General features: G+C 50.3%; 1 protein-coding gene, 1 long non-coding RNA gene and 5 other non-coding genes across 8 annotated transcripts in view; 4 read left to right on the top strand and 3 right to left on the bottom strand.

Annotated features, from left to right (window-relative positions):
- Positions 1-787: 787 nt before the first annotated feature.
- Positions 788-877, bottom strand: TRNAY-GUA (transfer RNA tyrosine (anticodon GUA)). The gene is given in 2 exon segments: positions 788-823; positions 841-877. It is a non-coding gene; the product is annotated as a tRNA-Tyr (tRNA).
- Positions 878-1,093: 216 nt separating this feature from the next.
- Positions 1,094-1,166, top strand: TRNAR-ACG (transfer RNA arginine (anticodon ACG)). The gene has a single exon. It is a non-coding gene; the product is annotated as a tRNA-Arg (tRNA).
- Positions 1,167-2,378: 1,212 nt separating this feature from the next.
- TRNAR-ACG (transfer RNA arginine (anticodon ACG)) lies at positions 2,379-2,451 on the bottom strand. Its single transcript has one exon. It is a non-coding gene; the product is annotated as a tRNA-Arg (tRNA).
- A 232-nt stretch (positions 2,452-2,683) lies between these two features.
- TRNAY-GUA (transfer RNA tyrosine (anticodon GUA)) lies at positions 2,684-2,773 on the top strand. Its single transcript is given in 2 exon segments — positions 2,684-2,720; positions 2,738-2,773. It is a non-coding gene; the product is annotated as a tRNA-Tyr (tRNA).
- A 2,735-nt stretch (positions 2,774-5,508) lies between these two features.
- Positions 5,509-5,581, bottom strand: TRNAR-ACG (transfer RNA arginine (anticodon ACG)). The gene has a single exon. It is a non-coding gene; the product is annotated as a tRNA-Arg (tRNA).
- A 3,791-nt stretch (positions 5,582-9,372) lies between these two features.
- On the top strand, positions 9,373-16,012 carry LOC125182549 (uncharacterized). Its single transcript, XR_010829707.1, has 4 exons — positions 9,373-9,462; positions 11,713-14,299; positions 14,740-14,849; positions 15,028-16,012. It is a non-coding gene; the product is annotated as an uncharacterized lncRNA (long non-coding RNA).
- A 758-nt stretch (positions 16,013-16,770) lies between these two features.
- TRIM55 (tripartite motif containing 55) overlaps positions 16,771-19,430 on the top strand; it is a 40,432-nt gene continuing 37,772 nt past the window's right edge. For both annotated transcript variants that reach the window (XM_013172525.3, XM_013172523.3), the window contains exons 1-2: positions 16,771-17,156; positions 17,835-18,007. In XM_013172525.3, coding sequence (XP_013027979.3) covers positions 16,968-17,156; positions 17,835-18,007 — 362 coding nt within the window. In that variant the 5' untranslated portion in view covers positions 16,771-16,967. The remainder of the gene's footprint in view (positions 17,157-17,834; positions 18,008-19,430) is intronic.

Below are 19,430 nucleotides of genomic sequence, written 5' to 3' on the forward strand. Positions count from 1 at the left end.
GGAGAGGCCCGTCCATTGAATCATCGCACCCCACGTGTCCTTTCAGGCTGAGAGGGGATGAACAGCTGGGATAACAGCTCAGCGGGCTTACGCAGCACGGTGCCAGCCCAGCGTCACGGGGCAGTCTGGCCCCGTTTCGTGACCACCCAGCAGACAAAACTGCTTGCACCAACGCCACGCGTTCGTGTTTCTGGAGGATCCTCACAGGGCAGGGTGGGAGAAGCGGTGAGCACAGGAGTGTGGTAGGAGAGGGCCTGGACCTTCATGCCAGGGCCAGAAGGATGCTGGTGGTTAGCAGGGAGCCCGGAAAATTGTGTCTAGACGTTTGGGGAGAGGAGAGGTGGTTCTGGAAAAAGCCCTTGGCGTTTCAACACCCTAATCAGCCGGGACGATCCCAGCAGGCATTCTCCTGCAGTGACTTGCTTCGTGAGGGCTTGAGGTGGCCCGGAGCGGGAGCAACATGCCTCTTGTTTTCCCTCACAACATAACCGGGTCTTGGCACTCGTGCAGCAGGCCCCGTGTCCCCCGTGACGGCAGCACGGCTCCTGCTGCCTGTCGGCGAGTCGCAGCGAAGCCTTCGGGTGTTTCAGAGGCTGGGGCTGCGGCGCGGGGGTGCCTCAGAGAGAAAAGGGAAAAAAAAAAGTGGCTGCAGATGCGTAAGGAGAAATGATGTGGGAGGACATTTTGGCGAGGTGTGGAACTGTAGCAGCGGTGTGGGAGCTGGTTCTGTGATTTGTGAGGCGATAGCAGCTGCGAGCACCCACTGCCAACAAAAACGTATGTCGTCTCCTTCGAGCCGGAATCGAACCAGCGACCTAAGGATTCCCGCGAGGAACGCCCCTACAGTCCTCCGCTCTACCAGCTGAGCTATCGAAGGGACCTGCCTCACGGCCTGCCGCCACGGCCCAAGAGCGCACCGCGCGCCGCCCGGCGCATGCGCGCACCGCGCACGGCTCCGAGGCGGGAAGCGGCCGGGCCCGGGGCTCGCTGCGGGGTGGGGGCTGCGGGGGGAGGGGGGGCACGGGGTGGGGGGGGCGCTGCGGGGCGCGGCGGCAGCCTCTAAGGGAGGGCGAGGAAACCTTGTTGCTGTGCGGGGCCAGTGGCGCAATGGATAACGCGTCTGACTACGGATCAGAAGATTGTAGGTTCGACTCCTGCCTGGCTCGCTCTGTTTTTCCCGCTGCGCTCCATCTCCTGCACGTGGTGACACGCAAATACACACCTACAGAGCGCTGTTTGTCTTTTACTTAGCTCTTTCTTCTTAAACCTGCACTCGTAATTCCACGCCACTTACATGCCTGGCACATCATTGGATTATCACGTCTCCCAAAACGAGAAGAAAAAACATCTTAACACATAAAATATAAAAACCAGCATCTACGCTTAAACTTTTCAAACCACTTAAATATCCACCCAGTCAAACACATTCCCTGTGGCAACAAATAACACAGTTAACAGGCCAAAGGAGTTGCACAGGCCAAATCATAGAAGCATATAATATCCCGAGTTGGGAGGGACCCACAAGGATCATCGAGTCCAACTCCTGGCACCACACAGGTCTACCCAAAAATTCAGACCATGTGACTAAGTGCACAATCCAAGCACTTCTTAAACTCTAGTAGGCTCGGTGCTGTGACCACTTCCCCTGGGGAGCCTGTCCCAGTGCCCGACCCCCCTCTGGGTGCAGAACCTTTCCCTAACCCCCAGCCTGACCCTCCCCTGTCCCAGCCCCATGCCGTTCCCTCGGGTCCTGTCGCTGTCCCCAGAGAGCAGAGCTCAGCGCCTGCCCCTCCTTAGGCTACCGCCGAGGGACAGTGCTTGCCCAGTACAGCACAGTGAGCAGGGCACATAGGACTGTGCCAAGGAGCAGAGGAACCAGCAACACTGCTGCGATGGGCAGTATTACCACAGCGAGTGTGCACAATCAATAGAGGCAAGCCAGTAATGCCCGGTAATCAGACCTGGGAACAGCCCACACCGACATGATCGCAGATTCAACGCAAGGTAAGGACGAAACGGGTTCACGTGGAGCAAGAACCACCGTTGCGAGTCACGGGGCGATGCAGCAGGTTAGCAGGGCTCCTGCTGGCCTCCCGTCCTCTCAGCTCCAGCTGCGAAGGGCACCCGCAGCAGGACACGACACGAGGCCTGGCGCCACAGGCGGAGGCGGCACACCGCCATGTTGTGCGTGCTCCTTTGTCACTGCCAAACATGGCTGGCCAGGACGTAATGTGGGACATCTGTGTTTAACAGGGGAAAAAAAACGGTATTTTTTTTACACAAAGAGCGTATAACGGCTCTGTGCTCCAAAAGTTCCGTGCAAGTAAGTCTTCGGTAGGTTAGGCCGGCCGCCACCCGGCGCAGCCAAAAATGCCATGCGAGCCAGGCAGGAGTCGAACCTACAATCTTCTGATCCGTAGTCAGACGCGTTATCCATTGCGCCACTGGCCCCGCACACGAGCAGCGCCCCGGCCGACGCCCCCTCAGCGAGCCCCTTTCGGGGGGGGCGGGGCCGTACGGCGGACTGCTGGGAGCTGGGGGGGGGACGCGAGGGCGGCGGCAAGCCCGCCGTGCGCATGCGCCGCCCCCGCTCCAACCGGCTGCCCGTGGAGGGCGCATGCGCAGAGCGACGCGCGGGGTGGGGCGGGAGCTTGGCCGGCCGCGGCGCGGCGGCGGGCAGGTCCCTTCGATAGCTCAGCTGGTAGAGCGGAGGACTGTAGAGGCGCCGCCCGCGGGAATCCTTAGGTCGCTGGTTCGATTCCGGCTCGAAGGAGACGGCATGATTTTTTATTTTTTTTTTTAATTCTCTCCTGCAAACTGGCTTCAGTGAGCTGCCACAGCTCGTGGTTGGAGGGACACGCTGCCCTGCCGTGTGGGAGCAGATCCCATCTCGTCTCTGTCAAAGGTGCGGCCGGGGAAAAACAACAAAACTGCCGCGTCCAGGTGCCAGCTGTGCGGTACGCATTGACCTCTGTGCTGCAGCTGCACTGGTGGAGTATGCGTTTGTTTCCAGTAGTAAACGTGCATACATTTGACATTATTCTATGTGAAACCCCAAAATAGGCGTGTTTAAATCACTCTTGGCCGGTTTTATAAGATCAGCCGGTGGCACGGCAGGGCCGTGGGTCTCCTTCCCACAGGGGCCTTCAGGCTGCGGTTCAGCTCCCCCCAAAGGTGCCAGGTAATCCTCAGCAACCAGAGCTCTGCTCCGGGCACCCTGGCCGGTGGCAGTGGATAAAAGTGTCCCATGGTCATTTGTCTGGTGGTAGTGGGCCTGAGACTCTTCCCTGGCCTCTGGTCACCTTGCAAAGGGAGGCACGGGATGAGCTGCAGCAAGGTGGAGCAGTGGGAGAGGGCACAGGTGTCCTTTATACAGAAGGGATTTAATGCACATGGTCACAGGCTTGCTTGGCATGTGGTAACTAATAAAGCCAGCACTCATACTCTGCTTTTTGTCCCCTGTCTTATGTTCTATTGTAGTGCTATCTTCTTTTTCCTTCATGTCATCTTTTTCATTACAGGTGCTACATGGTGTGCGGAAAAAAACACACTTGGCAATGGCTCCTGGCTTGGAAAAAAGTAAACATGTCTCAAGGCAGCAAAGTCTGTCTGCATTGTAGGGGAAGAAAGGAGGTTTTCTCCTTCAAAAGAACCTAGAATTAGTGTTCTCTGTGTGAGGGTGTGCTTTTCAGATATAACTGCAAGTAAGGCCTACTATCTGTGTGAATAAGAAAGGTAAGAAAATTGTCCATCAGTGGGCAAGAAGATTTATCAGGCTCAGCCACAGTCAAACCTACAGGCTTCTGGTATGTAGTTACACACTTCATGCATTGAATCACTGGCCCCAGCTAAGCGTTCTGTTATTCAGTACATTTTAATGTATGCTTATGTACACTTGTGCCACCTTTTCTTGTTTTTCTTCAAGCGTGATGCAGTGCACCCCTCTTAGGAAGTATGTAGGAGGAAATCCAGGGAACAGGAGCACCCTGGAAAGCAGAGAATGAGCAAAGACAACCATTTCCTTCTGTGTCCATTACCTTAAATGTTCACACGCTAGCAGTCAAATCTGAATTCACAGTCCAGAAACACCCCTTTGATACTCTCTGGTGTAGGAGAGCGTACCAATTCCATCCAGGGCCACAAGACTAATTTTTCTTAGTCAAGTTTCATTTTGTATATATTTCTATTTGTATATAAATGCCTTTGCTCCTACCTTTTGCAGAAGTTCATGGAAAATCCTGCATTCCTTTTTACTTATTTAGTGGATCCTCTTTTTCATCTTCCTAGAGGATAGTTCACAAAATGAAAGCGCACCCAGCATCTCCTATGGAGAAGGGACTATCTTCTTTCTTCCTCCATCTTGCAAGCTGACTTCTTGCCCAGCTTGAAACAAGATGTTTTTTCTCTCTCACCCACAGGGTGAGACGTGCCATTCTGCATAAATGCACGTTACCTGTAATGAAAAGGAAGACAGAGGAAAAGAAAAAGAAAATACAACAGAATGAAAGCCAGGAAAGACAGAGAGAGAGAAGAGAAGAGAAAGGGAAAGTAAAGGTGAAAAGAAAAAATGCAGGCAGTGATCTCAGGGCTTACTGTGTGCCTCTGGAGCTATGTCCTTATTACATTAATGCATCAATGTAGTTGTTTGGCTCAGCTTTCCACTTGTCTAGGACATGTTAAGGTTTATAAATATATTAAGTGCTTTTTATTGCAATAAGAGTATATGTGGTGCTTGGATGGCAGAGTAGCTTGCGAAGTACTTAATTTAGGTGCCAACTGTCAGTGACAAGCCGTCTGCAAGTGCTTAATTATTTCTGTACCTGGCCTCCAGTTAGGGCCAATAAAGAGCTGTGTGCTCATATCCTATTTAATCATTTGTATCAGATTTCTCAATAACAGAAATGTGCCAGAGATTAGGTATTTTCACTCCGAAACTCTGAAGTGTGAGGTGGGCTGGCAGAGGGCTGAGGTGCTGCTGTTAAACAGCTGTCAGGGACAAGAGGGGACAGCTGCTCCAACAGAAAGGGTCCTTCAGCTCCAGTGCTGTAGGAAAAGGTTTGTCTGTGTTTCAAGCAAAGGCTCTCTCTTCTACTGCAGGAAGGGGAAATATATAAAATCTCAGGGAAGTTAGATTATGAGGTTAAAAGTCCCCAGGCTGCCTGGAGTTGTTCACAGGAGAGGTGGTGAAAATGGCCCTTCGTGGGGAGGTGCTGGCTGCACTTTAAGATTTGTGGCACGTGCACAGACAAGACGTCCCGCTGCTCACCAGCTGGGAAACCTGGTGCATCACCACTGGAAGTGTGAGCATATCCTTGCTGAGTGAGTTAGTACATTAAACTTTTCTATTATTTTTTCTTGACTTGGGTAAGTGACCTCTACTGAGGCCCTGGGCAGGTAGGCGCGACTTTTAGCGTCCCAGGAAGTTTCCCAGCAATTCCAGCAGCTGGCCAGTAGCCGAGACAGGGCTGCTTGGGTCGGGAGGGGGAAAAAAAAAAACAAAAAGACAAGCGAGCCAGGCAGGAGTCGAACCTACAATCTTCTGATCCGTAGTCAGACGCGTTATCCATTGCGCCACTGGCCCCGGGTGGGGATGGCCGCACGGGCCGTGTTGGGCGGTGGCGGGGGGGGGCTGGGGGGCTGCAGGCCTGTGGTGCCAGCCCTCATCACCCCCAGCTCCTGTTCTTGAGGGGAAAGCGGAGTTCTGCAGCCACAGGTGGTGGCTGAACGGTGGGACCCCCTGTGCCCCCAGGGAGCCGTGTCCCGGAGCCATGTCCAATGTTGCCACGATGAACGATGTTGCCACAAAGAGCTCTGCAGCTGTGAGCAGGGAACAAGTCGCCTCACATTACCTGCATGCCCAAAATGAGGCAAAATGTCGTTCAGTCGGCAAATTCAGGGAGCTGTGTCATGCCTCCTTGCTCACAAACTCAGCTCCCCAGCTTGCTCCGGGCAGGGATCCCTCCTGCTGGCAGGGGAGGTGGGATCTGGCTCCATGTCCCCAGCACAGTGGCAGCAGAGGAGCCTTGGGGCCATCGCCCCATGCTTGAACCTGCGCCACAAGTGGGTACAAGACAGCCTGGGCAACTTGTCTTCTAGATAACCCCAGCTCCACCATCATACCGACACCTCTCCCGTTGCAACATGCCAGAGTCGCATCTGCATGTTAGTTCCTGCCCCAAGCTCCAAGTTGCTCTTGGTCCATACCCCTCATTTTCTTCCTGTGGCTCAGCTGTCAGAGACAACTCTTTTCAGACTGTCAAAGCAGGTTTTACCTTTGAATCCACACAACGCACCGTGTTGGTGCTCTGGAAAGGACATCAGTGGCTGTGGTCTTGATCACTTGGCATGCTCCACATAGGCAGCAGCACCCCAGAACTTGTTTTCCTTGTCAGTCAATCCAAAGTGTGTTTTGCTTCTCCAGAGAGAGCTGGAGAAAACCTAACAGTTTAATGATACTTGGGATTCAGCCTCAGAACTTCTTGGCAATGCTTGCTGCCTGTTTTTATGAGCCCTTTGCTAATCTTACCACAGCCACACGTGTTAAGCCAGTACTGATAACAACCCAGGTGTCACTGGGCTGCTGGCTTCTCTCCTGTGATAGTCTTTGGTTGTTCTTTGATTTCTGGCTTGACGGTTGTCCAACCATGCTTTCATAAACAGGTCTGTACTGAACAGAGCCCAGCTAACGAAAAACAAACTGCATGATATTTAGCCTTAGCTTAATTAGACAAACAACAAAAGAATTAGCAAGCCCTGTACCTTTTGGAACATGGGAGAACAGGAATGGCTCTTCTTTCCATTCCATAGGAGCAGGACGAGATTCACATCATCTGCTGCCAGAGAAAATGTCAGGAGCTGCTGGAGACGGACGTTAGTCACCACAACCCTATCTGAACGTGCATTGCTACCTCCTTTGGCAATGATGGTTTTGCCTGACTACTGGGTATTAACAGGGCGCTGTTATAACTGAGCAATAACTGAGCGTTGTATTTCTGTGCGTTGCATGGTGCCACATCAAGGTTAGACGAAGCAAGGACCTATCCCTGTTCATAAGGAAAAGCTGATTTAGTTTCATCCTTCATAAGCAAAATGTTAATTTGTTATTGTTCTTTTCCCCAAACCAGTCTGACATGTTGATCTTCTAGGTCTTTTTGTTGTTGTTGTTGTTTTATCTTTTGTTATTACTTTGGATAATTCCTCAACAGGCTCCAGTGCAGGCAGGTGTTTTTGGGCACTGGCTGCATTGTCACCCTGGCAGTGGTCTGCTCTTCCTGCACAAGCAGCCGTGCAGCTGCTGTCTGGCAGGTCTCAAGCCAGAGGTATGACAGTGTCACAACAGGGGCCTATCTGACATCAGGAATGCATTCAGCTAAAACCACCTTGTACCTATTGCTCCATGAGGCCAGGTCCTATCAGTCAGACCTCTTTCCTTCACAGTTCATGCATCCTGTGAATCTGGTGAGGCCTGACAGACAAACATTGCTCTGGCCACTACGAGTGAACGCAGATGAAGGCCTTCTGCACAGCCTCCTCTGCTCAGCCAGAGGTCCTCTCCTTCTCATGGATGCACAAGCAGACGGGATGAGGCTGAGCAGCTGTAGCTCCCCTGCAGAGAAGGCCTGACTTGGTTGTGAGTGCTCCTTCAAGTCAGGGACCATCTTGTTGGGTACCACGGGTATTATGTTCTGGATAACAAAGAGGACATCGAGAGTGAAGTTTGAAGAGGACGAGCCACTCTAGCTGCTCCTTGATCCAAAATAAGGAGATCTTGCTTCACCTCCCCTGCACTAAGCCACACAACTCAACTTGTCCCTGCTCTGGTAGTCTGTGGACCCTCAATTTGATAATCCAGGAAAATGTTTCATTTCCTGTAGGTCAGAGAGGTGAATCAGCACAGTCAGTGCAAACAGTGGGATAAGACCTTGCTGCCAGGGGCAGTGCAAAAAGGAGAGGCACAGGCTGCCCCATCCCGTTTGCTAGAGCAGGTCAGCCACTTTCAGTGCCTTGTGAAGGAGGAGGGTCATCCTGAGATCACAAAGCAGAAAACGTGGAGTGGGAATAAGGCAGTGGGACAGCCTGTCAAATCAGTGGAAAAAGTGAAGAAGGAATCCAGTAGGTAAGAGGTAGAGCTGCTGCCTGCCTCCATGGACACCTCACTTTTGATCTGTTATTTCCGTCCTCTTTTTGCTCTCCTTCTTGCTCTCCTTATTTTTTGCAGGTGCTAGTAAGGTGGGTGGTGAAGATGAGGCCAGATTCCTCTTGATTTGCCTCAGGCCAGTGCAGGGGGGTGAGCACTGAGGGGAGCAGCCCCTTCATAAGCAGAGACTTGCAAATAGCTCCTCTTCTGCAAGGGGATTTTATTATTCTCTTCTAGATTAATCATGAAGAACCACAAAGTGAATGAAAGAGTGTGAGCGTGTCCAAATGGCTGGTGGGCATTTAATAACAGGAAAACTGTAATTGCAAACAGAAGAGCGCAGGGGTTGGAGTAGCGCCTTTTCCCAGTTGGGCAGCTGGGACTGGCACTTATTCCTCCAGTTGGCAGTCAGACATCCTCCACCGCATGCCCAGGACAGGCAGGACATCAGGGTCCCATGGATTTGGGCAGGGCCACAGCCAAGAATAATGGTTTCAGGCAAAAGCTTGGTCAAGCAGAGAACAGTCCTCCTGCCTGGAGGAAGCTGGAGTCAGAGGTGGGAACTCAGGCTAGGGAATGAGTGCAGGCAAGAGCTAGAAATGAGAAGGGGTGCTACAAGGGGGTGTGCAGGTAGGAAAAGACACGCGCCTGACAGTATGCTGCCAACCCTACATTTTGGTGTCTTCTCCTAATGTGCTGTGTCGGCTCACCTGGCAGCAAGGCAGACTCTAGGAACACAATTTTTACACTTTTTAAGCTCCGGGTTCAATTCTGTCCGAAGGAGGGTTTCTCTGCTTTCTTCTTTCTCAGACCATGAAGCAAGAACGTGTTCTTCCACCAAGAGCCATAAAACCTCCAACAACCCCCCAGAAGCCTTTGAGATTCAGGTCTGCACCAGTTCTTTGTGCCAGATGGCCTTCCTTGTTGCTCCTGTCTCTAGAGTACACTTCTCCCACCCTGGCCTCTCCAGAGGGTTCTGCAGCTGACGAAGGCACATGCAGTAATGCTTTGGGTACTGTGGAGAACAAGCTGGCAACCTAGAGAGCTTGTGAGGTGCCCCAAGCTCTACGTGGAGATTTACCACATCCTTTGGCAAGGAACGAGTCATTAGTATCCAATTACACTGAAATCATCCTTAATTCAAGACAGGTTAAGACAAAATGCAAATAAAAACACTTACTCGCAGCTGCCAAGAGAGATAAACTCATAAAAGAGGTAGGTGGAGAAATGAGGGAAAACCAGGCTTCAGTGAGTTGCTTTGAAGATTAAATCAGCAAGGCCATTCCCTCATATCCAGGCATTTTGCCGCAGGCTGTCCTGACACAGTGAGTAGCATGCTATCTTCCTCCACACCTTATACCTCAGGCTGTGTTGACCAAGAAATATTTCCTCATGGGAGAACAAAGCGCCTCTCATGTCTAATTTCCTCCTTTAAAAAAAAAAAAATCCCTTCCAGGGAGGTCCCCTGATTTAACATGGAGCTCCTCCGACTTCTTCCTTACCCAGAAGGCACACTGACCCTTCTCAGCAAAAATAAAAATGATTTCATTCCCTTAGCTTTACCTTGCCAGCCAACAAAACAATACCCTGGCCCAAATGCCAAGTGAGAGTGCTGTCACGGGAAAGGCATTGGGTTGATGCCTGAAAGCCACCGTTTTCTATGTTCTTATTTTTATTATTATTTTTCTGTAACAATGTAAACATCCCTCCTTTGCCTTGCCTGCCATCACTACTCCTACGGGCATAAGGCAAAGTGTGTGTGCCTCATCAGCCTTGTTTTGGAGGGGATGTCTTGATCCAAGCTAGTTCTGGGGTCAGGATCGAGGGGAGCTGTTTCTGCCTGAGCAGGGACTGCTCTTTTCTTCATGGGACTTGTATTTGCAGGGAGAGGGTGAGATGGTCTGCTGTGTTCATGGAAGAGGATAAGGGGAGCTGACAGTTGATGTGGGAAGGATGAAAAGTGGGTTGCTGAGATGCTGCAAAGTAGAAGAGGAGGTGGAGGAGTCGTGCAGGGTTTTAGGATAGCAATTCAAAGGGAGCAGTGCTTATTCAGCGTCTAGGACACCCTGGGACTTACAGCTGTGCCCGCCTGCTCTCTCCTTTCTTACCGTGACTTTCTGTCTTTTCCCCTGCACACCTTCCACTTGGCTCTGTAGGCTTTCTTCCCCCAGTTTTACAAAGGGGCCTCACAAAGACCAGGCAGAGATATCCATTAGATGGGTAAGGGTTGGAGATTGTTTTCGTTTGTTTGTTTGTTTGTTTGTTGTTTTCTTTAAGTATCCAAAAAAAAAATCATCTATCTTGAATGTCATGGATAAATGATTTTATTTACATTTTTGCTTTCTCTGGCCTGATCTGAGTGGGATTTCAGTGTTACTGGTTGCTCATAGGCATTGCTTGCAAAAGGTTATGGTGAACTGCTACGCTGTGGCCACCTAACGCCTGTCAGGCTCCTGGAATGTTCTCCAAAGGACAGCGATAGCCATGCCTGCCCCATTTTGGCTGCAAGACCAAGGAGTTTGGCAGGTACCTGGAGGTCAGGAGTGGCAGAGACGTCTTCTGCTGACAGAGGTGACTGGGGATGCTGTTTGGCATAGAACAGGAGATCGGCCCCCGGGCTCAATTCCTGAGGTTCCTCAAGGTGTTGGTCCAGGGAGCCAGGTAAAAAGACTAGTGATGAGCAAGGGGCCTCCTCCCACCACAAAACTCCCTCTCCTGGGAGCTGGACTTGAACCAGTGGCTAAGGGTTGCTCTGAAAGCACCACAGCTCTTCAAAGCTGCCCTTTTGGTGACAAGGTCAAAGCTTTTGAAGAGGCACCAGAAACGTGCGGTGTGGTGGCAGAGGGGGACCCAACGCCACACGTGTGGATGCAGGCTGATGTGCTTGAGATGGTTCCTGCAGTGATAATTCAAAACAACGTTAATCTAATACACTGCTGCCTGGTACAATGAACGCAATGTCACAATCGATGGCATCCCCGATCAGAGCTTGAGTCGTGCTTGTTCGGTTCCTGACTGGTTTGAATGTACTTCTTCCAGCTGCTGTTGTCTCTCTGCTCGTGTGAGCCTCACGTGAGGGAGGGGGGGGAAGGAACTTGGCTGGTAAATGTCCAGCAGAGGAGCTTGCTCTTCTAAGCTGACTTTCAAAAGAAAAAAGGCGTAGGCACTCAGATGTGAATAGTCACGCTGGTTTTGCTATACACCTAAAGAGCATTTGCAGGACAAAGGAAGACATAAAAGGAAAGCAGAGATAAATTTGAAATACATCGGAAAATAAGGCTAACAGACAGAGGTACCACCCCTGTCACCGGGCACATGCCAAACAAGTGCTTTAACAGGCCTGATGATGCCTTGCTGTCTGAAAACCTTCCTTCCTCTACACCCCGAATTTTAGTTTAACTGTAACAGCACAAAGCTCAGTCCTTTGTCTTCCAGCACTCAGTTTTTACTCTGTCCTGAAGGAATGACCCTCAGGAAGAGGAGGGATGAAAACACAAAGTAAACCAGTCTGGGGGCCTGGGACAGTAAAGTCGTGCTGAGTATAACTTTAAGACAGTCTCTCCTTTGAATTACAGACCTAAGCATTGTCCTGGAGAAAAAATACCCGCACTCCTCTGCTCTGCCAGCTGAGCCATGGAGGCTACAGACTGAAATAGCATCACGAGTGGCTGACGTTGGGCGGACCAGGGCTGGGGAGAAACGTGACCCTGGGCCAAGGCTGTATCTCTGCGAAGCGATGAGCTGACACCAGCTGGGAAGCCTGAGCTGGATCTGTGCTGCAAAACACAAATCACTTCTCCACTGGACATCGCTGTTGTTTCCTGATGATAGAGCTGGGGGTTTGGAGGGGAGCACTATGGGTTGTCAAGGATAAAGCAGAAATGAGATCTGTTCCCTGGTCAAAATTCCTCCTGCTAAAACTCTGCTATCATTTTTTCCTTAAATTCTGGTTGGCCTGGGAGGCCCCCCTGCTGCTGCCGTCTGGGCTACCTGCGTCCAGCCCCACCATCACAGCACCAATTCATCCTCCGTTAACCCAGCGCTAAGTTACCATGTTATTCCATGAAATGCAAGAACGATTCAGGGAAAAAACAGTCATGCCTTCCCCTCTGGTAACAGGGGAGGCATTTAGTGATGATCCACAGGCTCCCATGAGATGCTGTGCTCTTAGCATAGCAAAGTGGAGGGGAAAGGGTCAGGGCTAGACGTGCTAAAAGAGTGAAGCATTTGGTCACTTACTCTCTGAGAGGATGAAGGATTCCTGCTTGTATTCTTCCATTTTCTTTTTTTTTTTTTTAAATATTTATTTATAACCTTTCCCTTTGTGTCTCACTCTCAAGGCATATTTCCGCAGCACATATTTCAGTGTGTGGAAAATCAAGCCTGTTATCTCTGAAATTCGTCCCTAGCCCTGGAGAGGGCCTATTTTTAGGTGGTCAGTCATGTGGGCCAGTTTCTTCCCCATGCAGCAGTTAGGACATACTTTTATGCCTTGCAAGTGAAGTGTAGATCTCTTTCTATCAGTAATATGTCGAGAGTCCAAAGTACACAAACGGGAATGAGGGTTTGGGAACCTTTGGGCTTGTAAAGTTGCATGTGGCTGAGGGAGAAGCTGAATCTGTAATCTTCTGTTTGTTGTTCCACTGCTTGGGCAGCCTGCCTTTTCGGGCTCACTCGTTTTGAGATTTTTGAGAATACAGATAATTACAGAGATGATTAATGCCTCGTCTTGATCACAGTTCAGGTTCGCCCTGCCTCACTGATGGGCACGGCCTGACCACCTTTTCTAATCCTGATCTGAAGGACTTTGAGTAAACCGGGACTTTCTGCAGGAGGCAGAGCTCGTGTCCTCTAAGGCCAGGTGATGTTCGGGTTTATTCTGGCCTGCTGGTGTTGCTGGGTGGCAGCAGGAAGGCGTGGGACCTTCCTTCTGGAAGCCTGCAGACAGCCAGGGGCAGCAACACCACGGCTTGGCGTCCTGCCGGCAGCAGAGCCGCGGCACGTGGAGGTGACTTCCCCTTGGAGCTCATCCATGGACTATCCCCATTTCAGGGTCTTTTAATCCAAGTCTCTGAAAATTGCCTGCTGGCATTTATGTTGGTACTGCTTATGAATCTGGAACAAAAATGATGATTTATTTCACCTACCCTTCTATCCCATGTTTCTGTCTGTTTGCTGCAAACCATGGAAGCTTCTTGAGCGTGGATAAGCCCAGAGGAAAAGGCTTCTTTCTGGCACAATTCAGTTCAGATGGGTGTCCATCCCCTACTCAAAAGAAAAGGACAGAAATCAACTCTCTGGCTACTGTTTTTTTTCTAGCTTGTCCCTGAAATCCTGTGCCCCTGCACATTTCATGTGCTTCCAGTGAATCACCCGTAGAAATGCTTTGAGCTTGCCTCTGCTGCTGTGATTTCAAATGTAGAAAGAAACTTTTGGAAGATGTCATTATCTTCTGTGCTGGACTGTCTTTCCCTGGAGACCTGAAACCATCTCCCAGATTGTTTCTAGAAGGTCATATTGCATATAGGCGTATTGCCTATATTATGTATAAGGTACGCAAAGATGAATATATATGTTGAATGGAAAAATGTCCATCTCAAAAGGCAGCTGTTTTTGAAAGCTCTTGTCCCTGTTGCAAAGGCTCTCTGTTGCAGCACTGAGTCATGTACCTCAAAGGGTAGGTTTAGTATTTATTGTGGGATGTGTAGTGATCACAATAAAATCACGAAATACAAGATGCTGTTTGCAGTTTTCACTTACATAGGTAGGAGGGCTTCATCTTATAGTAAGCTCATCCGCTTAATACCTTGTTGCAACTGTAAGTGGAATTTGAGTTTCTGCAACAGGCCTGCTGTAGGTGGGAGTGCCAGTATTCACCACCCACTGCAAAGGGGCTGCTGACTGAGGGGTAAATGGGCACGGATGGAGGTGAGATGGGTGAAGAGCACCCCTCATCCTCACCAGGCTCATCCTCACCCAGGCAAGGAGCCTGCTGCTTGCAGAGTGAGCCTTGTCCCTGCTGAGCTTTGTGGCAAGGTAAGTCACGTGGGAGTTACCCTGCAGTGAAAACACGCTTGTCCCTTTGTTTTCCAGTCATGCAAGAGAGCAACAGGGCAGATTTCCTATGACTGACAGATGAGAGCTTCACGCCGCTGATACAAGGTAAGAGGTTGCAAAGGGGAATTCTCTGAATGCAAAACCCAGGGATGTCATTATGGTATTGAAACCTGAACCTGGACATCACTCAACCTCTCCTTCCGCCTTCAAATCCCTCTCCTAAACCCACTGCTTTGCAGCCAGCCTTCCAGGCTCTCCTGGCCCTCAGTCCACAGACCGCAAGCTGTGATACGCTGCAAAAATAGAGGAGTTAGAAGTGATGTCTAGAAAAGCAAGCATATCTCTAGGAGCTAGTTTTCTGGTTGTCAGCAAAGCCAGGTAACGCTCCCAGGCAAACTATGCTGTAAAAAGATGCAATAAAAAAACACCCTTGCAACCTTTGTGATGGCTGGCAGGTATCCAGATTTTCTGTGCAGGAGCAGACCTAAGGCAGGTCCCCTTGCCCCGTGTTGCTCCATTGAGAGATGGCTTGGTGGCTCTTTCAGGAGAGAGAGCCGTCAGGGCTGGTGGGTGCAGAGGCCATCAGATGTCCTCTGCGTATGCATCAGATGGCACTTTCAGCCAGTTAACTGAAGACTTTTGTGGGCCACCACAGGTAAGTATAATTTTCCCAGAATTACGTCCCAGGTACACATTGCACCTTCAGAGGTGCCTTAGTTCATTGACCTAAGCGCCCCTGGGTTTTTCTGTCTTGAATGCCCCCTGCTACACACATCGCTGTACGCAGATGTTTCTACACAGTGGCATTTCTAACCTTCAGCTTTTCCTCACAGAGTTTCAGTGTGCTGTCGGGTGGAAGCATCTGCCTCGCCGTGCGAGGAAAGCCTTCCTCACCCAGCATAAAGCTCCTTACTCACGCAGGTTTTGATGTGCAAGGGGCAGCTGAGGCAGGGTCAGCATGAGGCCTTCAAATTCCTCCAGACACCAAAGTCACCTCTGACCTGGCCACAGAGGGGAGGGAGAGAAGAGAAATACCGTCTTGCTGCTGCCAGGAACGAGTCCCCTCCACCCCTGCCAAAAGCCCCAGCTGTCCGCCGCTCGGCTGCCAGCGCAGCTTTCCCCGTGCAGCTCCCAAGGTCTTGCCTACAGCGGGGAGCTGAACCAAAGGTGTGACTTCAAACCAGTTTAACTAAACTGCTACAAATTTCTCATCGAAGCAAGATTTCAGAAAAAGTTACTTGTTTTTATGTGACTGCTGGCAAGTTTGTATTTTTACGTAGGTGAAATTCTGCCTTGGTGGGCTGCATATGGGTCCAGGATTTCACCCGAATGCTTAGAAATTATGCAAGGCATTGAAAATAAAAACTAATCAGTAATACACTGAATTTAATGTGATTCACTGTCATTTCATGCAGAGAATACGAATCATTTTCATGTGGAAATCAATGAAAACCCTCACTTTTCTATCTCCCTGAACTGCCCAGTTTGCAGACTGGTGCGGCATACAGATAAAGGGAGCTGGGGTCTGCCCCAGGACGGGTTCAGCTGCTGTATAGCATGTGTCATATCCAAGCACTCCAGGGTTAGGAGTCAACATAAACATGAGAGTTTTCCACAAGACACTTGGTGGAGAAAGTATTAAAGTTATTGATTAAAAGAGCAGACAATATACTGACTGCACATACAGTACAGTTGCAAAGTGATTTTATACAGTACATGTGGGAACTTTGGCTTAAATTGAGGACAAGGTATTTATTACTTGTACAGTTGTGTGATAAATTATTGGCAAGTAGAAGCACAGATGGCTTTCCCTTAAGATCAGGCATCACATGCCACAGATTATCTGGGAAATTGTCATTTTAAAAATAACTCCAGAGCAAGTGCCAAGCTGAGAGGGATATCAGTGTCTAATAAACAGACACAAACACAGCAGTGCCCAAAACTAAAATGTATTCGAATTAAACTATGCACAGAGAGAGAGAGAGAGAGACTGTACAATTAGTACATATTCTCTAGCAGTGCAAATTAAAGCTTTTCATACTGTATTTCTTCTGACTCGTTCCCATTGGGAAGTTCAAATAATGCTTTTTGGGGCATATTTGAGCTGCTGTGGAATTAATGTGTTGAACAGTCCTGTTAGATTCTAATGTTACAGCTCCTAAAAAAAAATCATACTGGAAGTTAAGTGCAGATATAGGCAGGCAATTTTTCTAAGCTGTTTTTCAAGGTGGTGACAGGTTTACACCCCGAATTAACCGAGCCCGAGAGCAGCCATTGCTTCTATTGCCTTCTCCGGGGACTTCATGTGCTCCACACCTTGGGAAGGCCAGCTCCCGGAGCCTGCCGAAACACGCGGCCCAAACTGCGGGCTGCACATCGCCTCCTGGGCGTTCGTTGTATCGCTGGCCTGAGTGGCGGCGAAGATAAGGGGGGAGCAGATGGCGCTTGCTTATCGCTCGGCCTCCTCCCGGGGGGGGTGAAGGCTGCCATGTGCGAGTGAGGAGAGCCAGGGCCCTGCGGCCGCCCCCCCAGTCCCCCGGGAGCCGTCACCTGTCCCAGCCTGTCCTCCTCTCACGCGCTTATATGGGCACGGCTGAATGGCATCTCGTGACGCCGCGCTGCTAAAAACAGCCCCGGCTCCCCTCGGCCCCCCGTTTAAACAATGTCCTCCAGTGAGCACAGCCCAGAGAGCCTCTGATCGCAGCGGAGCCTTGGATTTATTTCAAGGGAAATTAACCCGGAAACCGACCTGCGACGCCGTGATCCGGAGCGTATGCCCCTGGAAAAGCTAGGGATGAGCACCTCCCTGAACTACAAGTCCTTCTCCAAAGAGCAGCAGACCATGGATAACCTGGAGAAGCAGCTGATTTGCCCCATCTGTTTGGAGATGTTCACCAAGCCGGTGGTCATCCTGCCCTGCCAGCACAACCTGTGTAGGAAGTGCGCCAGCGACATTTTCCAGGTAGGTTCGCTCCCGCGGAAAGCGCTGCTTCTGCAGGGACAAGCGGCACTTGCTGAATGAATGGAAAAGCCGAATATCACACGGCTCAGTTGGTTGATTTTAGTAGTTGGTAAGACTGGGGGGGGATGATTTAAAACAGAACGTGAGCTGGGGAAATGTCCCCAGGGCCCAGCTTCCTCAGGGCTGGGGCTGAGCTTGCACCAGCCTGAATTGCCCCCCGTGAGCTCAGGGAGGTGGCAGCACGCAAGAGCCAAGGAGCCAGCCCTACATCCTGCAGTCTCTGCGTGTTCTCCTGGGCTCCTCTGTGCAGCTGCCCTCGCCTCGGGCATACCTACAAATGGATTGCTACACACAGGGTTTTGCCCTGGCACTTTTGGAAGAGCTGTGCTATCTCTAGCACAGGTCGTTGCAGCGCCGTGAGCCTGATCTGAACAGCTTCAGCTGCTTCTCCCAGTAATTTTTTTTAATGTGGGCTTTGAATGGCTTGGCCCAGAGCTCCTTGGGCTGGTAGGGATGAAGAGGGGAGAGAGAGGGATGTGGCCTTGGTTTCAGTGGGCTCTGGTCCATCATGAAACAGCCTCTGCGTGCTCCAAGAACAATGTCTTTTTGTCAAAACACATTTTGGTGAAGGTGTGCATGGCCTTACTCACCTCTTCTTGGGCTGCTTGGCAAGAACAGGCCTCGAACCCCTACCTGCCCACCAGGGGAGGCACGACCGTGGCTTCAGGAGGCCGGTTTCGCTGCCCCTCATGCAGGCATGAAGTGGTCCTCGACCGGCACGGCGTGTACGGGCTGCAGAGGAACCTGCTGGTGGAGAACATCATCGACATATACAAGCAGGAGTCCACAAGGTAAGCGGTGAATTTGTACCCTTCATAGAATATCTGTCACAAAAGCAGACACTGCTTAGGTGACCGTTCTGGTCTTTCTATTTGTCAGAAGTGAGGTTTATTTAGTTATTTTCTCTCTTGGAAATACGGAAATGGGTTGTGCTGCTGTGCATGCCTGCCTGTTTGCGGTACAATGATGTCAGCTCTCACTGAGCTCAGAAAACAGTATCCAAATAGATGCTGAGTTTCCTCGCTACCACTTATAGAAGACGACTATGCCATGCTTATTCACATGAGCAATACTTGCCTGCGCAAGCGAAGACCTTGAAGTCAGAGTGGGTATTCATATGGATAAGAGAAAAGTAGCTAGGTTCATGTTGCTTATTTTATAAACTGTTCAAAAGAACATCTTTCTCTTTATCCTGTATGTTCTCATGCTAAAGAAAGGAAAAGAATTTCAAATTTTGTTAGAAAGTCCTGAGGGACAGGCAACACAAACAAGGAGATGGGTCAATTGCACAGAGAGGATGCCCCGCATCATAAGATCAAATCAAAACTCAATAAAAAATCTCCACTCCTGTCAGCTTGGGATGTGAATGCTTGGGATGAAATCAAGCCTTATTCAGGACTCTGTAAAAGTGAAGGAACAGCCAGAAATAATATATATGAGTGCTATGTGGTTGTGTACAAAAATCAGGATCCCACTATAGAGGAATAGATTAATCCTGACAATTAAGATTACGCCTAATGTTAATTGCCTGTAATGGATGTGTAACAGATCCAGCAGTAGAACGATATTGCATTCTTCTCTCTCTCTTGCCCTGGGATGGGCAGTACACATGCTACCACCCTGGGGAATGTAGTAAAGGGGAAGCTAATCCTGGTCCCAGGCCACCAAGCAAGCAGCTCTGACCCAGAGACTCAGCCTGTTGTCACCAGCGTGCACCCGTAGGGCCGGTTTTGTATGGCAAGGTGTTTTGTACACCTGAAGGAAGGTGTAATCCTAGCCACGCTCCGTGATAGTCATCCCATCCTGCTCCCACAAGAGCTTTGCAGGGATAACAGAGGCAATACTGGGGGAGCAGGTGGGCACAGGCACTGGACCCCAGCTCCGGGCACTTCTACCCTTCTCCAGCAGAGGAGGTCAGTTACTAGCAGAGAGGACGTTTTGGAGCCCGGCAGTGGCTTTGGCTATTCTTGGCTGTTTGAATTCCTTCAGGGACTGTTGTAGCTGGGCATAGCTTCGAGCTCCAAAACGCCGGAGAGCACGAAGTTGGCTTAAAATTGTCCTTTCTGCTGCCCTTAGCACTCCGAGCCCAGGGAAGGTCAGCTACCCTCGTGTGTGTCATTGATATCCAAATATTATTTGAGTCAGGAAAATCTTGGAGGAAATGAATCAGCAGAGCTATGGTGGTGGACTTTGCTCTCAACAAAATTAGCTGGA

This window comes from Anser cygnoides, chromosome 2 (genome assembly GCF_040182565.1).
Source record: "Anser cygnoides isolate HZ-2024a breed goose chromosome 2, Taihu_goose_T2T_genome, whole genome shotgun sequence".
In the NCBI taxonomy this organism is placed as follows: domain Eukaryota; kingdom Metazoa; phylum Chordata; class Aves; order Anseriformes; family Anatidae; genus Anser; species Anser cygnoides.